Here is a 17,569-nt window from a genome sequence, read left to right as displayed (position 1 = left end):
TCCTGGCCTTGGAACAGTGGACCAGCTCTGTACCGTCGGGAGGGTCCTCGACGGTGCATGGGAGTTTGCCCAACCAGTCTACATGTGTTTTGTGGACCTGGAAAAGGTGTTCGACCGTGTACCTCGGGAAGTCATGTGGGGGGGTGCTTCGGGAGTATCTGGTACCGAACCCCCTGATACGGGCTGTTCGGTCCCTGTACGGCCGGTGTCAGAGTTTGTTCCGCATTGCCGGCAATAAGTCGGACTCGTTTCCGGTGAGGCTTGGACTCCACCAAGGCTGCCCTTTGTCACCGGTTATGTTCATAACTTTCATGGACATAATTTCTAGGTGATCTGATTTTGTGGCCTCAGTATTGCATCTCTGCTTTTTGCAGAGCATGTGGTTCTGTTGGCTTCATCAAGCCGTGATCTCCAACTTTCACTGGAGCAGTTCGCAACTGAGTGTGAAGCTGCTGAGATGAGAATCAGCACCTCCAAATCTGAGACCATGGTCCTCAGTCGGAAAAGGGTGGCGTGCCCTCTCCAGGTCGGGGATGAGATCCTGCCCCAAGTGGAGGAGTTCAAGTATCTTGGGGTCTTGTTCACGAGTGAGGGAAGATCGGTCCGTTGTGGTAAAGAAGGAGCTAAGCCGAAAGGCGAAGCTCTCAATTTACCGGTCGATCTACGTTCCTACCCTCACCTATGGTCACGAGCTGTGGGTGGTGACTGAAAGAATGAGATCCTGGATGCAAGCGGCGGAAATGAGTTTTCTCCGCAGGCTATCCGGGCTCTCCCTTAGACACAGGGTGAGAAGCTCGGTCATCCGGGAGGAGCTCAAAGTAGAGCCGAAGCTCCTTCGCATTGAGAGGAGCCAGATGAGGTGGCTTGGCATCTGATTCGGATGCCTCCCGGACACCTCCCTGGTGAGGCGTTCCGGGAACGTTCCACCGGAAGGAGACCCCAAGGATGACCCAGGACACGGTGGAGAGACTACGTCTCTCGGCTGGCCTGGTAACGCATCGGGATCCCCCCCGGAAGACCTGGATGAAGTGTCTGAGGAGAGGGAAGTATGGGGGGAGGGAAGTCTGGGTGTCCCAATACCAATTTCAGGGGACTTTTATTTTGAAATGCCACATCAGATTAGGAAGGGACCTCTTTTGTTGTAAACCTGGGGAGGTGTAGTGTCCCCCTGAACTGGACTGGTGTTGCGATATCTCACAGATTTTTTTAATGAATATTTTAAATGAGTGGTAGTGACAGTGAAATATACAAATTTCAGGGGACTTTTATTTTGAAATGCCACATCAGATTTGGATGGGACCTCTTTTGTTGGAGACCTGGTGTGGTGTATTGTCCTTCAGAACTGGACTGGTGTTGCGATATCTTATAGATTTTTTTTTAATGAATTTTTGAAATTCGTGTTCATGACAGTGAAATATCTGGACTTGTCTTGCGATACCAATGGGGTTATTTTAGGGTGGTTTTGGCTCAGTAGGTAGAACAGGTTTGAATCCCTGCTACAACTGTCCGCATGTCGAAGTATCCTTGGGCAAGACACTGAACTGCAATTTGTTCCCAGTGGGCCTGGCAGCGCCTTGCATGGGAGCAGTCGCCCATTGGTTCATAAATGTGTGTGTGAATGTGTGGCTTTGTAAAGCGCTTTGGGCACTGTGATGGTGTAGAATACAGCGCTATATAAGTGCAGTCCATTTACCATTTATTTTTCATAAGATATCAAATAAACTGCATTTTTTACTGCATCTCAAGATTCAAATTAACTTTGCTGGTTGCATTCCGTAACCGAAGAGCATTGATGTCCGTATTATTGGGAGGTTTTTATTTTGAAGGTGGCTTTCGCCGCTAGTAATGCCTTGTATGAACAAAATTATGGGCGGCTGGCTTGATTGCTCCTTTAAAAGTGGAGGCTGGCTTGACCGTAGTAAAGAAATGTATCTAAATATGAAGTCCAACAGTGTTTTTCCACAACCTCAAAGGAACATAGTTTACATTAGAAAAAAAATATATCACGCCACACCACCAAACAAAAATCTCACTCATGGGAAATACACAGGTTAATGGCCATCAAGTATTTTATTGTTCTGCCTGTCACGATATGGCACTGGCATTGATAGATGAACAAAGAGAAAATATTTGAAGTAATTTTGTCACCAATTTAGTTAAATTGGATAATTTTCTGCAGCACACCTGACAGTCTGTCACAGCCAACTAAAATGTGCTACAATACACTAGTTGGGAATCGCTGTGTTATCATATCTCATGGCACATTAAATTATCCAAATTCTCAACTCACTTTTAATTACAGCACTTTAAAAGCAACAGCTGCTGAATTAAAAGCCTTGTACGTAAATAAAGATTAAACATCATGCATAAGACATCCATCCATCCATTTTCTGTACCGCTTCTCCTCACTAGGGTCGCGGGCATGCTGGAGCCTATCCCAACTATCTTCGGGCGAGAGGCGGGGCACATATAAACAAACAAGCATTCGCACTCACATTCACACCTATGGGCAATTTAGAGTCTTCAAAACTGTGAGGCAGATGTGCTAACCAGTCGTCCACCGTGCTGCTTACATAAGACATCCATCCATCCATCCATTTACTGAGCCACTTCTCCTCACTAGGGTCGCGGGCGTGCTGGAGCCTATCCCAGGTTAATTGAAGACTCTAAATTGCCCCTAGGTGTGAATGTGTGCGCAAATGGTTGTTGTTTGTGTGCCCTGCGATTGGCTGACAACCAGTTCAGGGTTTAGCCCGCCTCCTGCCCGATGATAGCTGTGATAGGCTCCAGCACAGCTGCAACCCTAGTGAGGAGAAGCGGTTCAGGAAACGGATGGATGGATGGATGGAAAACAAATAGCAGAATCTTTAAATGAATTTTAAAGTACACAGGCAAGTCATTCACTGCTAGCCCTCCCAGTTAAAAATGGATACTTGACTTCAGTAGCCATCAATGGCAGTGAGGGCATAATAGGAGTTCTACGCTCCGTCTTACATGTTCCAGCGAAGAAGCAAGCAGCAGCATTTTGAACTAATCAAATTCTTTTAATTACAGGCAAATTACATGGGCCATTTTTCACCCGCATGTCACATACAATACTGTCGAGATGACACAGGTACTGTATCTCCATGAGATTTAAAGTTTTTAAACTGTGCAATCCCTCCTGAGCAGGCCGGTGGCGAGGGTATGGACAGTGGTGCTCCTGCTTGGTACTTGCCTCCTCTACTGTGCCCGGGTGGCGATGCCCATCTGTGCAGTCAGCATGGCAGAAAAGTTCAACTGGAGCAAGAAAGAGTCTGGCATGGTCCTGGGCAGCTTCTTCTGGGGTTACTGCTTCACACAAGTGTTTGGAGGCTACGTCAGTGACCGGTGGGTGTCAGCACTGATGAGCTTTGTTTGTTTCTTGTTTGCTGTCTTGGGGTTGGACATTTTTGTAAAATCACATAGAGGTGTAAACAGTCCAGTTGCCATCGATTCAGTGCCCTGAGAATTAAATGACCTGGATGAATGAAAATATTCACAGGCATAGAGCTCTGCGATATGGAACTTTCCAAACTTTATATTCTGATAACGATCATGAAAAAAAAAAAGTCTATCCATTTATAAAATACATACTTTTTATAGAATGAATGAAACATTTATTAAAAAATGAATTTAAAACCCAAATATGTGGCCAATAAATATAATTCAAAATATCTGGTGTTACAACTACTTTTCATAGAATACAGTAATCTGCAAAGAACTAAAATAAGTCAGTGCAATCAGCACGGTGCTTCAAGTAACATTCAAGTATGCCTACCATTTATCAAAGTTATTAGCAAAAAAAAAAATGAAATTACAGGATTCCCTGAGTAGAAGGAAGGTAAATTTAACCATATAAACGGTAGAGGATTATATCTTGCGATAGACGTTTTATATCTTACCTACGATACAGTGGGTACGGAAAGCATTCAGACCCCCTTAAAATTTTCAGTCTTTTTTTTTTATATTGTAGCCATTTGCTAAAATCATTTAAGGTCATTTTTTTCACATTCATGTACACACACACCCCATATTGACAGGAAAAAAAACGGAATTGTTGAAATTTTTGCACATTTATTAAAAAAGAAAAACTGAAATATCACACAGCCATAAGTATTAAGACCCTTTGCTCAATATGTCAGGTTGGATGGTGAACGTTGGTGGACAGCCATTTTCAGGTCTTTCCAGAGATGCTCAATTGGGTTTAAGTCAGGGCTCTGGCTGGGCCATTCAAAAACAGTCACGGAGTTGTTCTGAAGCCACTCCTTTGGTATTTTAGCTGTGTGCTTAGGGTCATTGTGTTCTTTTAAGGTGAACCTTCGACTCAGTCTGAGGTTCTGAGCACTCTGGAGAAGGTTTTCGTCCAGGATATCCCTGTACTTGGCCGCATTCATCTTTTCTTCGATTCCAACCAGTCTCCCTGTCCCTTCAGCTGAAAAACACACCCACACCATGATGCTGCCAGCACCATGCTTCACTGTTGGGACTGTATTGTTGAGCAGTGATGAGCAGTGCCTGGTACCAGGAAGGGTTCCGATCGTCCCAAACATCTTCAATTTCAGTATTATGGAGGCCATTGTGTTCTTTTAAGGTGAACCTTCGACTCAGTCTGAGGTTCTGAGCACTCTGGAGAAGGTTTTCGTCCAGGATATCCCTGTACTTGGCCGCATTCATCTTTTCTTCGATTCCAACCAGTCTCCCTGTCCCTTCAGCTGAAAAACACACCCACACCCTGATGCTGCCAGCACCATGCTTCACTGTTGGGACTGTATTGTTGAGCAGTGATGAGCAGTGCCTGGTACCAGGAAGGGTTCCGGTCGTCCCAAACATCTTCCATTTCAGTATTATGGAGGCCACTGTGCTCTTCGGAACCTGAAGTTCAGCAGAAATGTTTTTGTAACCATGGCCAGATCTGTGCCTTGCCATAATTCTGTCTCTAAGCTCTTCAGGCAGTTCCTTTGACCTCATGACTCTCATTTGCTCTGACATGCAGTGTGAGCTGTAAGGTCTTATATAGCCCGGGGTGTGGCTTTCCTAATCAAGTCCAATCAGTTTAATCAAACACAGCTGGACTCCAATTAAGGTGTAGAACCATCTAACAGATGATCAGTAATATGTGTACATGTTAGGGTTATCCTGTAAATCTGCAGATATTCTCACTTTAGCATGCACCAAAAGGAGACAGGAGACACACCAAAAACAACCTGAGCCAGTACTTAATCTTTTGCAGCAAAAGGAGAAGCAGTCGCTCTCTCAGCGATCTGAAATCTTTTAACGTCTGCCTCCCCTGTGCCCTTTTTATTCAAGCTTGAGTAGATGGTATCACATTCCATGACCTTTTAAGGACTTGCTTGTTGTTATCAAGATGTGGTCAGTGTCTAGAGGTGTGGGGGTTTGTGGCTTGTGGAATGTGCATTGTAGTACTTTTCCAAACTGCTCGTTTCCAATGAACAAGGGTGCTATCATCTTAATTCAGTTACAGTAACAATGTGTTTTTATGCGATTAATATATAATTATTTTCCATCATTTCCCTCCTGTTTATCAAATAAAAATACATTACTCATCATAGTGTCACATTTCACAATGCTTTCCATGACAATAACCAATAACGTATTTCATCATTGATGTACTTCAAGCTCTTGTCTCAAAATCAACATATTGTTCTTCTTTTAACAAAGTCATATATTCATCACTCAACATCAATCCGGTGACAGTGCCATGTACCATTTTGGACATCTTGTTACGAAGGCATGGCAAGATACATCCAGTAAATAAACAAAACAACAACAGTATAACAATTATTTATAATTTTCACCAATGCACTTGTCCATCTACCAGATGTAAACCATGTCAAGGGGTTCCAACCTTTGTTCACATAATCTTGGGATAGACCATTTCTTATATTTTTTATTCTTTGTATGGCTTCAGCAATTACATGTCCATCTCCAGCATTTTCAGGGATATGTTTCATTGATTACGGTGCAAACTCCTGCTTGTGCCGCAGTTAATATCAAGAACTATTTGATTTTATAAAACCGTTATCCCCATGTCAGTCATTTCTTCATTATTTGTTTCCCATGCTTTAATGCTATTATTTATAAAAATAGACATTGCATCTTGTGTAGGGTGCATTGAGGAAGCAGGCATCTTTGTACATACGTAACAACTGGATAAATTTTTTACTTTTACAATCAGTGAAACGTACCTCTATTCGTTAAGTATATATGTGATACATTCCAGCCTTCATGTAGTAATGTCATGTTCTTTCGACACAAATCGTGGTCTCTTGGCAATAATACCAATACCATTTTCTTCCCATCTATCCAAAAGCCATATCAGTGGTGGAATCATCAACACCACACACAGCAATACTATACATAAAATTGTTCTTGGCATGCAGTCAATCAGAATCATCTTAATTTGCCAAGTATGTCCAAAAAACACACAAGGAATTTGTCTCCGGTAGTTAGAGCCGGTCTAGTACGACAACAGACAGTCAATTGACAGAGAACACATTTGAGACATAAAGACATTGACAAAAAACAGTCACTGAGTAATAAAGGGTTGCTAGATATCTGGTAATGCTGGTACTTTTTTTTTTTTTTTTTGACAATTGTGCAAAAAGATGCAGAGTCCTCGAGCACTTGGAGCAGTTCAAAAGACTAATATTGCAATAGTCCGGTGCAATGACCATTGTGCAAAGGGAGCCGAGACTTCAAGCGAGTAGTGTGATAATCTGGGACAATGTTGATTGTGCAAATGTTGCAGATACTCCTCAATCAGTGTGCAAATGGAGCAGATGCTACTCTGGCATGAGTGGCCAGTATTGGTCAACAACAGATATGCAAATAGTGCAGTGTGGCGAGACTACTACAGTGAGTGCACGAGTAATATGTGATTGGCCCCACAGAAATGTGACAACAAACCCAAGTCAAAAAATTGCCAGCATGTTGTAATGGAATTGAAGGTTAGGTATCTAAGAAGTTGATTGCAAGAGGGAAGAAGCTGTTGGAATGTATGCTTGTTCTATTTTGCATTGATCGGAAGCGCCAACCTGAGGGAAGGAGCTGGAAGAGCTGGTGGAGGGTCCGAGAGGATTTTGCACGCTCTTGTCTTAGTTCTGGCAGCGTGCAAGTCCTCAAGGGTGGGTAGGGGGGTACCGACAATCCTTTCAGCAGTTTTGATTGTCCATTGCAGTCTGAGTTTGTCCTTTTTTGTAGCAGCACCAAACCAGACTGAGATGGAAGAACACAGGACTGATTCGATGACCGCTGTGTAGAACTGCCTCAGTAGCTCCTGTGGCAGGCCGTGCTTTCTCAGAAGCCGCAGGAAGTACATCCTCTGCTGGGCCTTTTTGAGGACGGAGTTGATGTTGGTCGCCCACTTCAGGTCCTGAGAGACTGTAATTCCCAGGAACTTGAAGGTCTTGATGGTTGACACTCGGCAGCTGGAGAACGTGAGGGGCAGCTGTGCCGAAGGATGCCTCCTGAAATCCACGATCATCTCTACAGTCTTGAGCGTGTTAAAGCTCCAGGTTGTGTCGGCCGCACCACAGCTCCAGCCACTCCACTTCCTGTCGATATGCGGACTCGTCACCGTCCTTGATGAGGCCGATGACAGTGGTGTCATCTGCAAACTTCAGGAGTTTGACAGCCGGGTGCGTCGAGGTGCAGTCGTTCGTGTAGAGAGAGAAGAGCAGCGGAGAGAGGACACAACCTTGGGGCACCCCAGTGCTGATGCTGCGTGTGGATGAGGCGGCCTCCCCCAGCCTGTGTCCTGTCCGTCAGGAAGCTGTAATTCCAGATGGCAGGTGAGACACTGAGCTGGAGAAGCTTGGATGAAAGGAGTTCAGGGATGATGGTGTTGAATGCTGAGCTGAAGTCCACGAACAGGATCCTCGCATAGGTCACATAGGTCACAAGGCGATGTCATATGGTCTTTTCAATTCCTGGTTTCTTCTTAAGCCAGAAAGCCATCGTCTTTCTATCTCTTGCGAGGGAGAGGCGACTAGCACGTCATCGCTCTGTTTGTATCTGACAGTATTCTTGTCCCGTACTTGACCAAATGTGTGTATTATTCTGCTCCTGTGCCACTTCTCACCGTCGCCCCTTCAGGAAGGACAAAAGAAGGACGGCCCACGATGGTTTGGATCGCACTTTACCCTCCTGTTGATGCGGGAGGGGCACTGGATACCCTCTCAATCACTTCCTGCTTGATGCTCAGGTACTGCGACTTCACAGCTCCTAAGAAGTTGGGGGAGTTCTTGGTAGCAAGCCCCCCAAAAACACTTGGAATGGACCTTCCCACCGTGGACTGGACCAACACTTTCAATTGATCACTTTGATCAGTACCCAGTCTCCAGGTTCTATGGGAGGTTGGCCTTCCTGCAGGGGTAGAGATTAGTCTTGCATTTGATTAGACATTGTCACTTCTTTGTCGTTAAATACGTCCCTCATATAGTCACTTAAATTTACTCAGGACTTAACGGGCTATTTACAAAGGGTATTTTAAATGGTCATCCATACAGAATATCAAACGGACTTAACTGTCCTGCTCCTTTCACAATTCTCATGTACATTTTGACCAGATCCAAACAATGATCTTCCTGTCACGGTCATGCATTTTTTAAATCTGTTTTTTTACAGTGTCATTCGTTCTTTCCACCAATCCTGCACTTTCTGGATGATCTGAACAATGTGCTTTAACTGGATGCCTAAATTTTGTCCTGTTTCCTCAACAATAATATTTACAAAATGACTTCCGTTGTCACTCCAAATGATTTGTGGTATGGTATACTGGGGCACGATATATTTAGACAATGTCCTTGCCACAGGAATAGCATCTGGGTGTTTTGCTGGAACAATTTCAACCAATTTTGAAAACACTTCAATCAGCACTAGGCAATATTTGTATTGTTCCACTTTGTTCAATTCAATAAAATCCATATGCACCACTTGAAAAGGATACTGTGCTTCTGGAAATCGGCCTCTCTTGGGCCTGATATTGCCTTGGGAATTATGTTTTGCACAATTCACACATACTTGACAAAAAGTTTTAGAGAAATTTTTGAATCCATATGCAGTAAAGTGTTGTTCCACTATCTGTACCATCCCTCCTGTTGAGACATAGCAAGGTCCATGACTCATTGCTGCCCACTTAAACAAGCCTTTCGGGAGGATGGGTTTAGCTTTTTCACTACAAATTATTCCGTCATCATTTCTTATTGCACATTTATTTTTCCAAAATGTTTTTTGACTTTCTGGTGCACTTTTTTTGCATATCTTTTAATATTGTGTTGTCGAGTGGTGTGTTTTCATCAGAATCAGAATCAGAATCAGAATCATCTTTATTTGCCAAGTATGTCCAAAACACACAAGGAATTTGTCTCCGGTAGTTGGAGCCGCTCTAGTACAACAAACAGTCAATTTACAGAACACTTTGGGGACATAAAGACATTGACAAAAAACAATTGTGCAAAAAGATGCAGAGTCCTCTAGCACTTAGAGCAGTTCGAACGACTAATATTGCAATAGTCCGGTGCAATGACCATTGTGCAAAGGGCGCTGAGACTTCAAGGAGTGTATGCGGTTTAAAGTGACGAGTAGTGCGATCATCTGGGACAATGTCGGTTGTGCAAATGTTACAGATACTCCTCAATCAGTGTGCAAATGGAGCAGATGCTACTCTGGCATGAGTGGCCAGTATATGCAAATAGTGCAGCATGGCGAGACAACTACAGTGAGTGCACAAGTATTAAATAATTGGCCCCACAGAAATGTGACAACGAACTCAAGTCAAAAAATTGCCAGCTTGTTGTAATGGAATTATAGGTTAGGTGTTTAAGAAGTTGATCGCAAGAGGGAAGAAGCTGTTGGAATGTCTACTAGTTCTAGTTTGCGTTGATCGGTAACGCCTACCTGAGGGAAGGAGCTGGAAGAGCTGGTGACCGGGGTGCAGACGGTCCGAGAGGATTTTGCACGCCCTTGTCTTAGTTCTGGCAGCGTGCAAGTCCTCAATGGTGGGTAGGGGGGTACCGACAATCCTTTCAGCAGTTTTGATTGTCCGTTGCAGTCGGAGTTTGTCCTTTTTTGTAGCAGCACCAAACCAGACTGTGATGGAAGAACACAGGACCGATTCGATGACCGCTGTGTAGAACTGTCTCAGCAGGTCCGGTGGGAGGCCGTGCTTTCTCAGAAGCCGCAGGAAGGACATCCTCTGCTGGGCCTTTTTGAGGACAGAGTTGATGTTGTTCGCCCACTTCAGGTCCTGAGAGATTGTAATTCCCAGGAACTTGAAGGTCTCGACGGTTGACACAAGGCAGCTGGACAACGTGAGGGGCAGCTGTGGCGAAGGATGCCTCCTGAAGTCCACGATCATCTCTACAGTCTTGAGCGTGTTCAGCTCCAGGTTGTGTCGCCCGCACCACAGCTCCAGCCGCTCCGCTTCCTGTCGATATGCAGACTCGTCACCGTCCTTGATGAGGCCGATGACAGTGGTGTCATCTGCAAACTTCATGAGCTTGACAGTCGGGTTCGCTGAGGTGCAGTCGATTTTTCATAAAATTTTTGGTCTACTGAAAATGTGTCGTACATACCAACAGCTACTTCTTTAGCTACTTTGTCTGCATATGCATTTTCCTATCGAAACCACATTCGTTGTTTTTTTTGTGTGTGTGTGCCGCACACTTGCACACTGCTATTGCTTCAGGAAGTAACACTGATTCAACCAATAGGCTGAGAAGCTCTGGATGTGTTACTAACTTTCCGGTTGATGTTGTCATTCCTCTATTCTTCCATCGTGCAGCAAATACATGTAAGGTAGAAAATGCATATTGACTATCTGTCCAAATAGTCCCTCTTTTATCTTTCATCAATTTGCATGCTTCTGTTAATGCCACTAGTGCAGCTGCTTGTGCTGAATAATTTGGCGGTAATTGTCCAGCTTTTAAAACTTTGTCTGTCGTAGTTAGAGCATATCCTGTAGCATGTAGCTTTAGGTCTTTTTTGTGACGAGCCATCCACATAAATATGCAATGAATCCTTGGTAGATTAGCGGCTTGGCTCTCTTCCAAACAATTGTGTTCCACGCCATCTAGTGGTGTTGGCAGTAATGGTAATCGATAGCTCTTTGCCCTCTAGCTGCCAAAAGGCCTAAATTTGCCCATGTCTCATGTTTACTTTTCATTAGAGATGTGTGAAATCACATGGTTACAAAATAGTCTTTCTGCCTCGTCACTTAAAGCGACTGCTACGACTGCGCTAGTCTAATTCCAGCACAAATATAGCAATTGCACTGTTTGTGGCCCTAATTTCATTACTTCATGTTCATATTTGTCGTCAGGACCAGGGGTCTCCTTGTATCTCAGTATGATATGCAAATGTTTTTTTTGTCAGTTCATCTTCAGGCTTATTAACCTTACTTTCAGCACATCTAAGCAATTCTTCCGCTACCCACACAGGGGGCGCATTCACCATATCCAAAGCACAATAAAAATGTGGAGTCCCATGGCCCTCACACACACACATTGTTTTCTTTGCCCAATCTTTTTGCCATCCTTCCATCTTTGAATGGAATGACTGCAATGTTCAATACTGTCATTAAATCTCTGCCCAGTAAATTTACTGGGAACTGTGGGGCCACTACTAGGGGTGCTCTAACATGGTTTCCTGTTTCTGGATCATAGATAACTAGTGGTTTTGTCAGGGTGTCTATATTTATTGCTCCACTAGCAACTTCTCTGCCTCCTTCACTTTCATATGCAGGATTTGCCATTTCGATTATGGGATACAGATCCCCTTCAGTTAAATATTACAATTTGGGAGAGGACTCTGGACTTAATACACACCCATCATTCTACTCCAATTACCCACACCACCAGTTTTACTTCTTGTATGTGCTGGTGTGGCTGGCAGAGGCGGATACAGGCTTATCACATTCTTGTTTGCAGAAGGTGGAGAAGAGCCAGTATATGGTTCACCCCCCACCCCGTTGTCTGTGTCTCATTATCTTTATTTCTTATAAACAATCTTTGTTTATCCTCGACCCGAGCAGAGGCCTCGGGTGCCCCTCCCTGTTGTCTGTGTCTCATTGTCTTTATTTCTTATAAACAATCTTTGTTTATCATCGAACTGACCTTTTTTTCAGTTTTTGCGCTTCTATTTCCCATCTAATAGCTGCTGCTATTTATTTATCTAAAATCTCTTTTTTTGTTTTATTTATCTGTTCTGAGTTTCTCTTCAAAAAATTTTTTTCCTTTTTTCCCAATTCAATGGTCCCTGGTATTGTCAATTTTACAATTTCCCATTTTCTGGTAACTATGACAATACTTGCAGCAAACAGAGTGAAAATCTCTCAACGGAGCAAGCTTAACCTTATTACAGGTTTCACTTGTTTTCAATTCACCGTCAGACTGCCAAAATATCAACGACTTGTCACCATTCACTTACTTCAACTGATCAGACAGCTTTAAGTTAACACCGTTAGGTTTCCAGCTGTCCCGCTGGTTCACCGTTTGGTGACTCGTTGCAGATAATCACTCAAACTCACACACAATATGGTACGCACCTAACACGGGACTTTAACCGTGTTTTTGTATTGAGTGCGAGACTAAAACTCCAATCTTCTTGGCAGGGACTCGAACCCTCCTTTTATAGCACAGGATTTCAAATCCTGCTTTTTTTTTTGTGTTTTATTTATTTATTTTGTTAGGCAGGGACAAAAACCCTCCTTTTTGTTCTAAGCGCTCGAACAACAAAACTGCACTTACGGCTTGCGTTTTCTCCCCGCCTCAATTGGTGCTGTTAGTTCTGGATGCCGTCAATCCACGACCCTGGGGAGGAAGCCAATGCAACCGGCCACGGAAAATGGAGTTCTTTTTCAGAATCTCATCTGGCTGTGCGCAGTCTCCAGTTGCCGTCAGCAACACCCCCACGATCGCAGATATATTGGCATCCGGCTCGAAGGACAAAGTTTTATGTCAGGGTTATCCTCTAAATCTACAGATATTCTCAATTTAGCATTCACCAAAAGGAGACAGGAGACACACCAGACACAACCTGAGCCAGGACTTAATCTTTTACGGCAAAAGGAGTAGCAGTAGTTTGCTCAGCGATCTGAAATCTTCTAACGTATGCCTCCCCTAGGCCCTTTTTATTCAAGCTTGAATAGGTGTTATCACATTCCGTGACCTTTTAAGGACTTTTTTGTTGTTATCAAGTTGTGGTCAGTGTCTAGAGGTGTGAGGGTTTGTACTTTGTGGAATGTGCATTGCAATAGTTTTCCAAACTGCTCTTGTTTCCAGTGAACAAGGGTGCTATCATCTTAATACAGTTACAGCAACAATGTGTTTTTATGCGATAATATATTTTATAAAATTCCACCAGTACATTGATGAAAAAAATTAACTTAATTGATTTTAACAAATGACTGCAATATAACAAAGAGTGAAAAATTTAAGGGGGTCTGAAAAGTTTCCATACCCACTGCTATCGCTATAACGATGACACTGAAAAGGATTTCTTTGGAGTTTTTCCTGACGATGAATTCAAACAGTCGTTATTTGTTGATGTTTGGAATGAATACAAGTGAAACATGGATCACACAAAGTCTTTGTCACAGGTTGAAGTTCATTCCCTCTTCACTGTGTGTTCACAGGGTGGGAGGAGAAAAAGTCCTCCTGCTCTCTGCTGCAGCCTGGGGTTCCATGACTGCCTTCACTCCCATCTTAGCACATTTTTGCTCCCAGCCGATCTTCTCAATGACACTGGCCCGCTTCCTCATGGGCCTTTTACAAGGTAAACTCGCTTGATTGCGCGATATGGCACCCTAATAGTCATTGAGGTTCATTTTGACTGGGTGACCATGTGTAGTAGTTGTTTGGCTGTTCCTCCAGTAATTCTATTCACACTATCTAACCCTGGAACTTGAATTTGTTCTATGCAACCTAAAATGACTTTCATTCTTAGCTGCACTCGTACAATCTAATGTGATGGTGGGATAATGTAGAATAGAATAGAACCTAATTGTCACTATCATAGGAAAAATGAAAATCATTTAGGCATCTCACAATTTACAGCATTGAGGTAAAATGAAATATAAGCATAGAGTTAACCAAAAGACACTTATTTACAGAGCAAACAATTGTTCAAATTTGGAAGAATCACTATGTTATGATTTGCGATTGTTATTAATTTTTATTTTATTTATTTATTTATTTATTTATTTTTACACCTACAAGTACAGTGTTCCCTCGTTTTTTGCGGTTAATGGGGACCAGAACCCTCCGCGAAAGGTGAAAAACCACGAAGTATGATGTGCCCCCCCACCCCCCAAGGAATTTTTATGGATATATATGTGGGTACCAGAATGTTTAAAATATGTCAACAGTATTTATACTGTACATATTTGGGACAAAGATTACGACAGTACACGTATTTACTTAAATCTTTAATTCTAAAACCTTATACAGTAATTAACATTTATTATACAGTAATTAACATTCATCAACATTGCCTTCTGAGAGAGGCGAAGAGGCGTGGGTTGGCGGCGGAGGTTTGGCCTTTGTCCTGATCATATTAGTGTCCAAACTCACTGTCTTTTCCCTGCAATCTGCAATGCCAATGCAGCTTCCATTTTCACAATTCTCTTATTACGTGGAGTTACCACACTTTTCGCTTCCTTATTGAAGCTTATTGAAGCAGTTTTGCGGATATTTGCTTCCTCTTTCTTTATGTACCGCACTGTAGATTCATTCACGGCATAACGGCGTGCCACATATGCATAACTTCTACCCTCTTTGATCAAATCTAAAAGTTTCACTTTTTTGCTGATGGTCATCATCATCTTCTTCCTCTTGGGCACCCCGGAGGAAGCTTTCGCAGGGGCACAGCGCTTCGGCGGCATTGTAAGGGCTTGCTTAACCAATCAAAAAAATTATCGCTTAAACAAAAAAAGTTGAAGAGACTGGGAAGACACAACAAGGGAAGATGCTGGGTGAGGCTGCACTGATGCGCAGCCAATCAGCTCACGGGATAAGTCCACTCATGCTCTCATTGGTCAATGTTGCGCCTTGAACCAATCACACGCCTTGTATGAGTGCCCGTACAGTACAGGCATGTACAAAGCCTCTGAGTCAACTCATCTCTTTGTTTGGCATGCAGGGAAACCTTCTCTCGCGCGCATCAACATGAAACAACGCGTCTTTCCGCAATATGACTGCCGATATGGCTGTATTTTTTTTATTTTATTCTTATTTTTATTTATTTATTTTTTATATGAATATTTTGGAAAACCCCGCGAAGCACTGAAGCCGCAAAACGTGAAACGCAAAGTGGCGAGGGAACACTGTATTAGTTTTTTCACATAATATTGCACAGTTCTTGTTTATTATATTGCACTTACGTGTAAAGGGGACGGGGAGGGGGGGGGGGGGGGTGTAGGTCATTATTAAGTCAAAAGATGTGTAGTTTATTTAAAAAAAAAAAAGGGAAAAAATACATCATAAAAAATCATGGTTGCTAAAATAGAAATAACAAGAACAAGTTCTCACAAAAAAAGAGAAATATTAGTATTAGGGATGCACCGATACTGTATGTCTATACTTGTAAAAACACTGATACTACAACACTCAATACCAGTTTACCAGCCTGTTATATACTTATACTATTCTGTCCCGCTCAGCGTGTAGTGTGCAGTTTGGCAGCTAAAGAAACAGTTTTTCAAAGGGTCAACATGTGCTTGCTTCAAGATGTTTGACAATCCCAGTTTAAGTTTCCTGTATGTTTTATATTGAAGCAAACACATAGATGCATCATGCGAAACGAGGACGACCAAGAAGCAGATGGAAACAAAGACTATTAAATCAGAGCGAGAGAGAGTTGAATGAAAGCAATGCCCCTAACAGGAACATTTGGCTAAAGGTCATACAAAACGTTGACCCCTAATTGGGAAAACCTGTGAAGAAGATTAAGATGATTGCATGTCCCCTAATGATATTACACAATTCAGGTAGCGCTGCGGTAGAATTTGCATAACTCAGTGTAACATGGTGCGCTTGATCTCATTTGGAACGTACAAGTACAATAAGACACACATTGAGCATCATGTTAAATGAAACATTTGCTGTATTTTGATTATTTGCGAAATATTGATTGCAGGTGTTCATTACCCTTCTTTGGCAAGCTTGTGCTCTCAGAAGGTGGTGGAGAGTGAGCGAGGCTTCCTCATGAGCACCGTGGGCAGCGGCTCCTACCTGGGGTGAGTCACATTTTACATAAGGAATATGTTGCGCAGAGGGGGCCGTTGCAACATGTGATCTGTGACCTTTTCCAGCACCCTTGTGATCGGAGGCGCTGGTTCCCTCATGCTGGACCTGTATGGCTGGGAGAGCGTCTTCTATGTGTCGGGTCTGCTGGCAGTAATGTGGGCATACTGCATGTGGAAATACTTACTCAAAGGAGAAGGCAAGTGAGGTTTTTAGTGTCTCTGTGGTGTCCGACGTCCTTTGCTTATCGGTGTAAATGAGGTCCGTGTCCTCTCGTATGCTAACCTGTCTGCATTCTTCTGTACTTGCAGGGCCTATCATCACTCTGGAGTCCCTGGGAAGTGGTGGCCCACAGTCCAAAGTGACCAAAAGGCATTGGTTACGGCTCTTCAAACAACCTGCAGTCTGGTGAGAAAATGATAAAAAGAACATGCATTCATTATATGTTTAAAAGTTCAACTACAGTACTGCGGCTTGTTCCATGTTGCAGAGTTTAAAGCTCAACTGGATCCAGGGCCTCTATTGCAGCAGCACCCTCTTTCTAAAATCTTTATCCTGTTAGGATCAACAGTCAGCAGTTTTGTTTGTTGTTTCCAAATTTCTGATGTTGATTCCCACCATCTCTCATTTAATGGCCTACATGTTTACACTATCTAACCATGGAACTGAATTTGTTCGATAGAACCCAAAGTGAATTTCATTCTTAGCTACAACTGTACAATCTAATGCGATGGTGGGATAATGTAGAATAGAACCTCATTGTCACTATCACAGGAACAATGACATTCAGTTAGGCACCTCACAATTTATAGCATTGAGGTAAAATGAAAAAGAAAGCACACAGTTAGTTAGTTATCACAGTTAGGACACATCTCTCATATAATGGCCTTTATGTTTACATGGAGCAATGCAATGCAGCCCTATGGGGGGCACAAGCCAGTGCAAACAGTAGGCCGGTCCCATGCCCGATAAATACAAAGGGTTGCGTCAGGGAGAGCATCCGGCTTAAAACTTTGCCAAACAAATATGAGAGTTCATCCAAAGAATTCCATACCGGATCGGTCGTGGCCCGGGTTAACAACGTCCGCCACCGGCGCCGTCAACCTTCAGGGTGCCGTTGGAAATTCAGCTACTGTGGGTCGAAGAAGAAGAAGAGGTGGAAAGCGGGTTCTTCAGCAGAAAGAGAATAGGAAAGCACAGAGCCTAGAACTGAATGTGTCTTTGAATGTTGGGAGTATGACAGGAAAATCTCGTGAGTTGGTTGACATGATGATTCGGAAAAAGGT

The 17,569-nt window shown here is 43.1% G+C and overlaps 1 protein-coding gene across 1 annotated transcript in view; it reads left to right on the top strand.

Moving 5' to 3' along the window:
* slc17a9b (solute carrier family 17 member 9b) overlaps positions 1–17,569 on the top strand; it is a 33,458-nt gene that overhangs the window by 5,818 nt on the left and 10,071 nt on the right. Inside the window, exons 2-6 of the mRNA XM_061698326.1 lie at positions 3,172–3,369; positions 13,676–13,815; positions 16,177–16,276; positions 16,352–16,482; positions 16,595–16,691. Of these exons, the coding sequence (XP_061554310.1) occupies positions 3,172–3,369; positions 13,676–13,815; positions 16,177–16,276; positions 16,352–16,482; positions 16,595–16,691 (666 nt within the window). The remainder of the gene's footprint in view (positions 1–3,171; positions 3,370–13,675; positions 13,816–16,176; positions 16,277–16,351; positions 16,483–16,594; positions 16,692–17,569) is intronic.

Source organism: Phycodurus eques, chromosome 1 (genome assembly GCF_024500275.1).
Source record: "Phycodurus eques isolate BA_2022a chromosome 1, UOR_Pequ_1.1, whole genome shotgun sequence".
Classification (NCBI taxonomy): Eukaryota; Metazoa; Chordata; class Actinopteri; order Syngnathiformes; family Syngnathidae; genus Phycodurus; species Phycodurus eques.
This window is presented reverse-complemented; position numbering and strand designations above follow the sequence as displayed.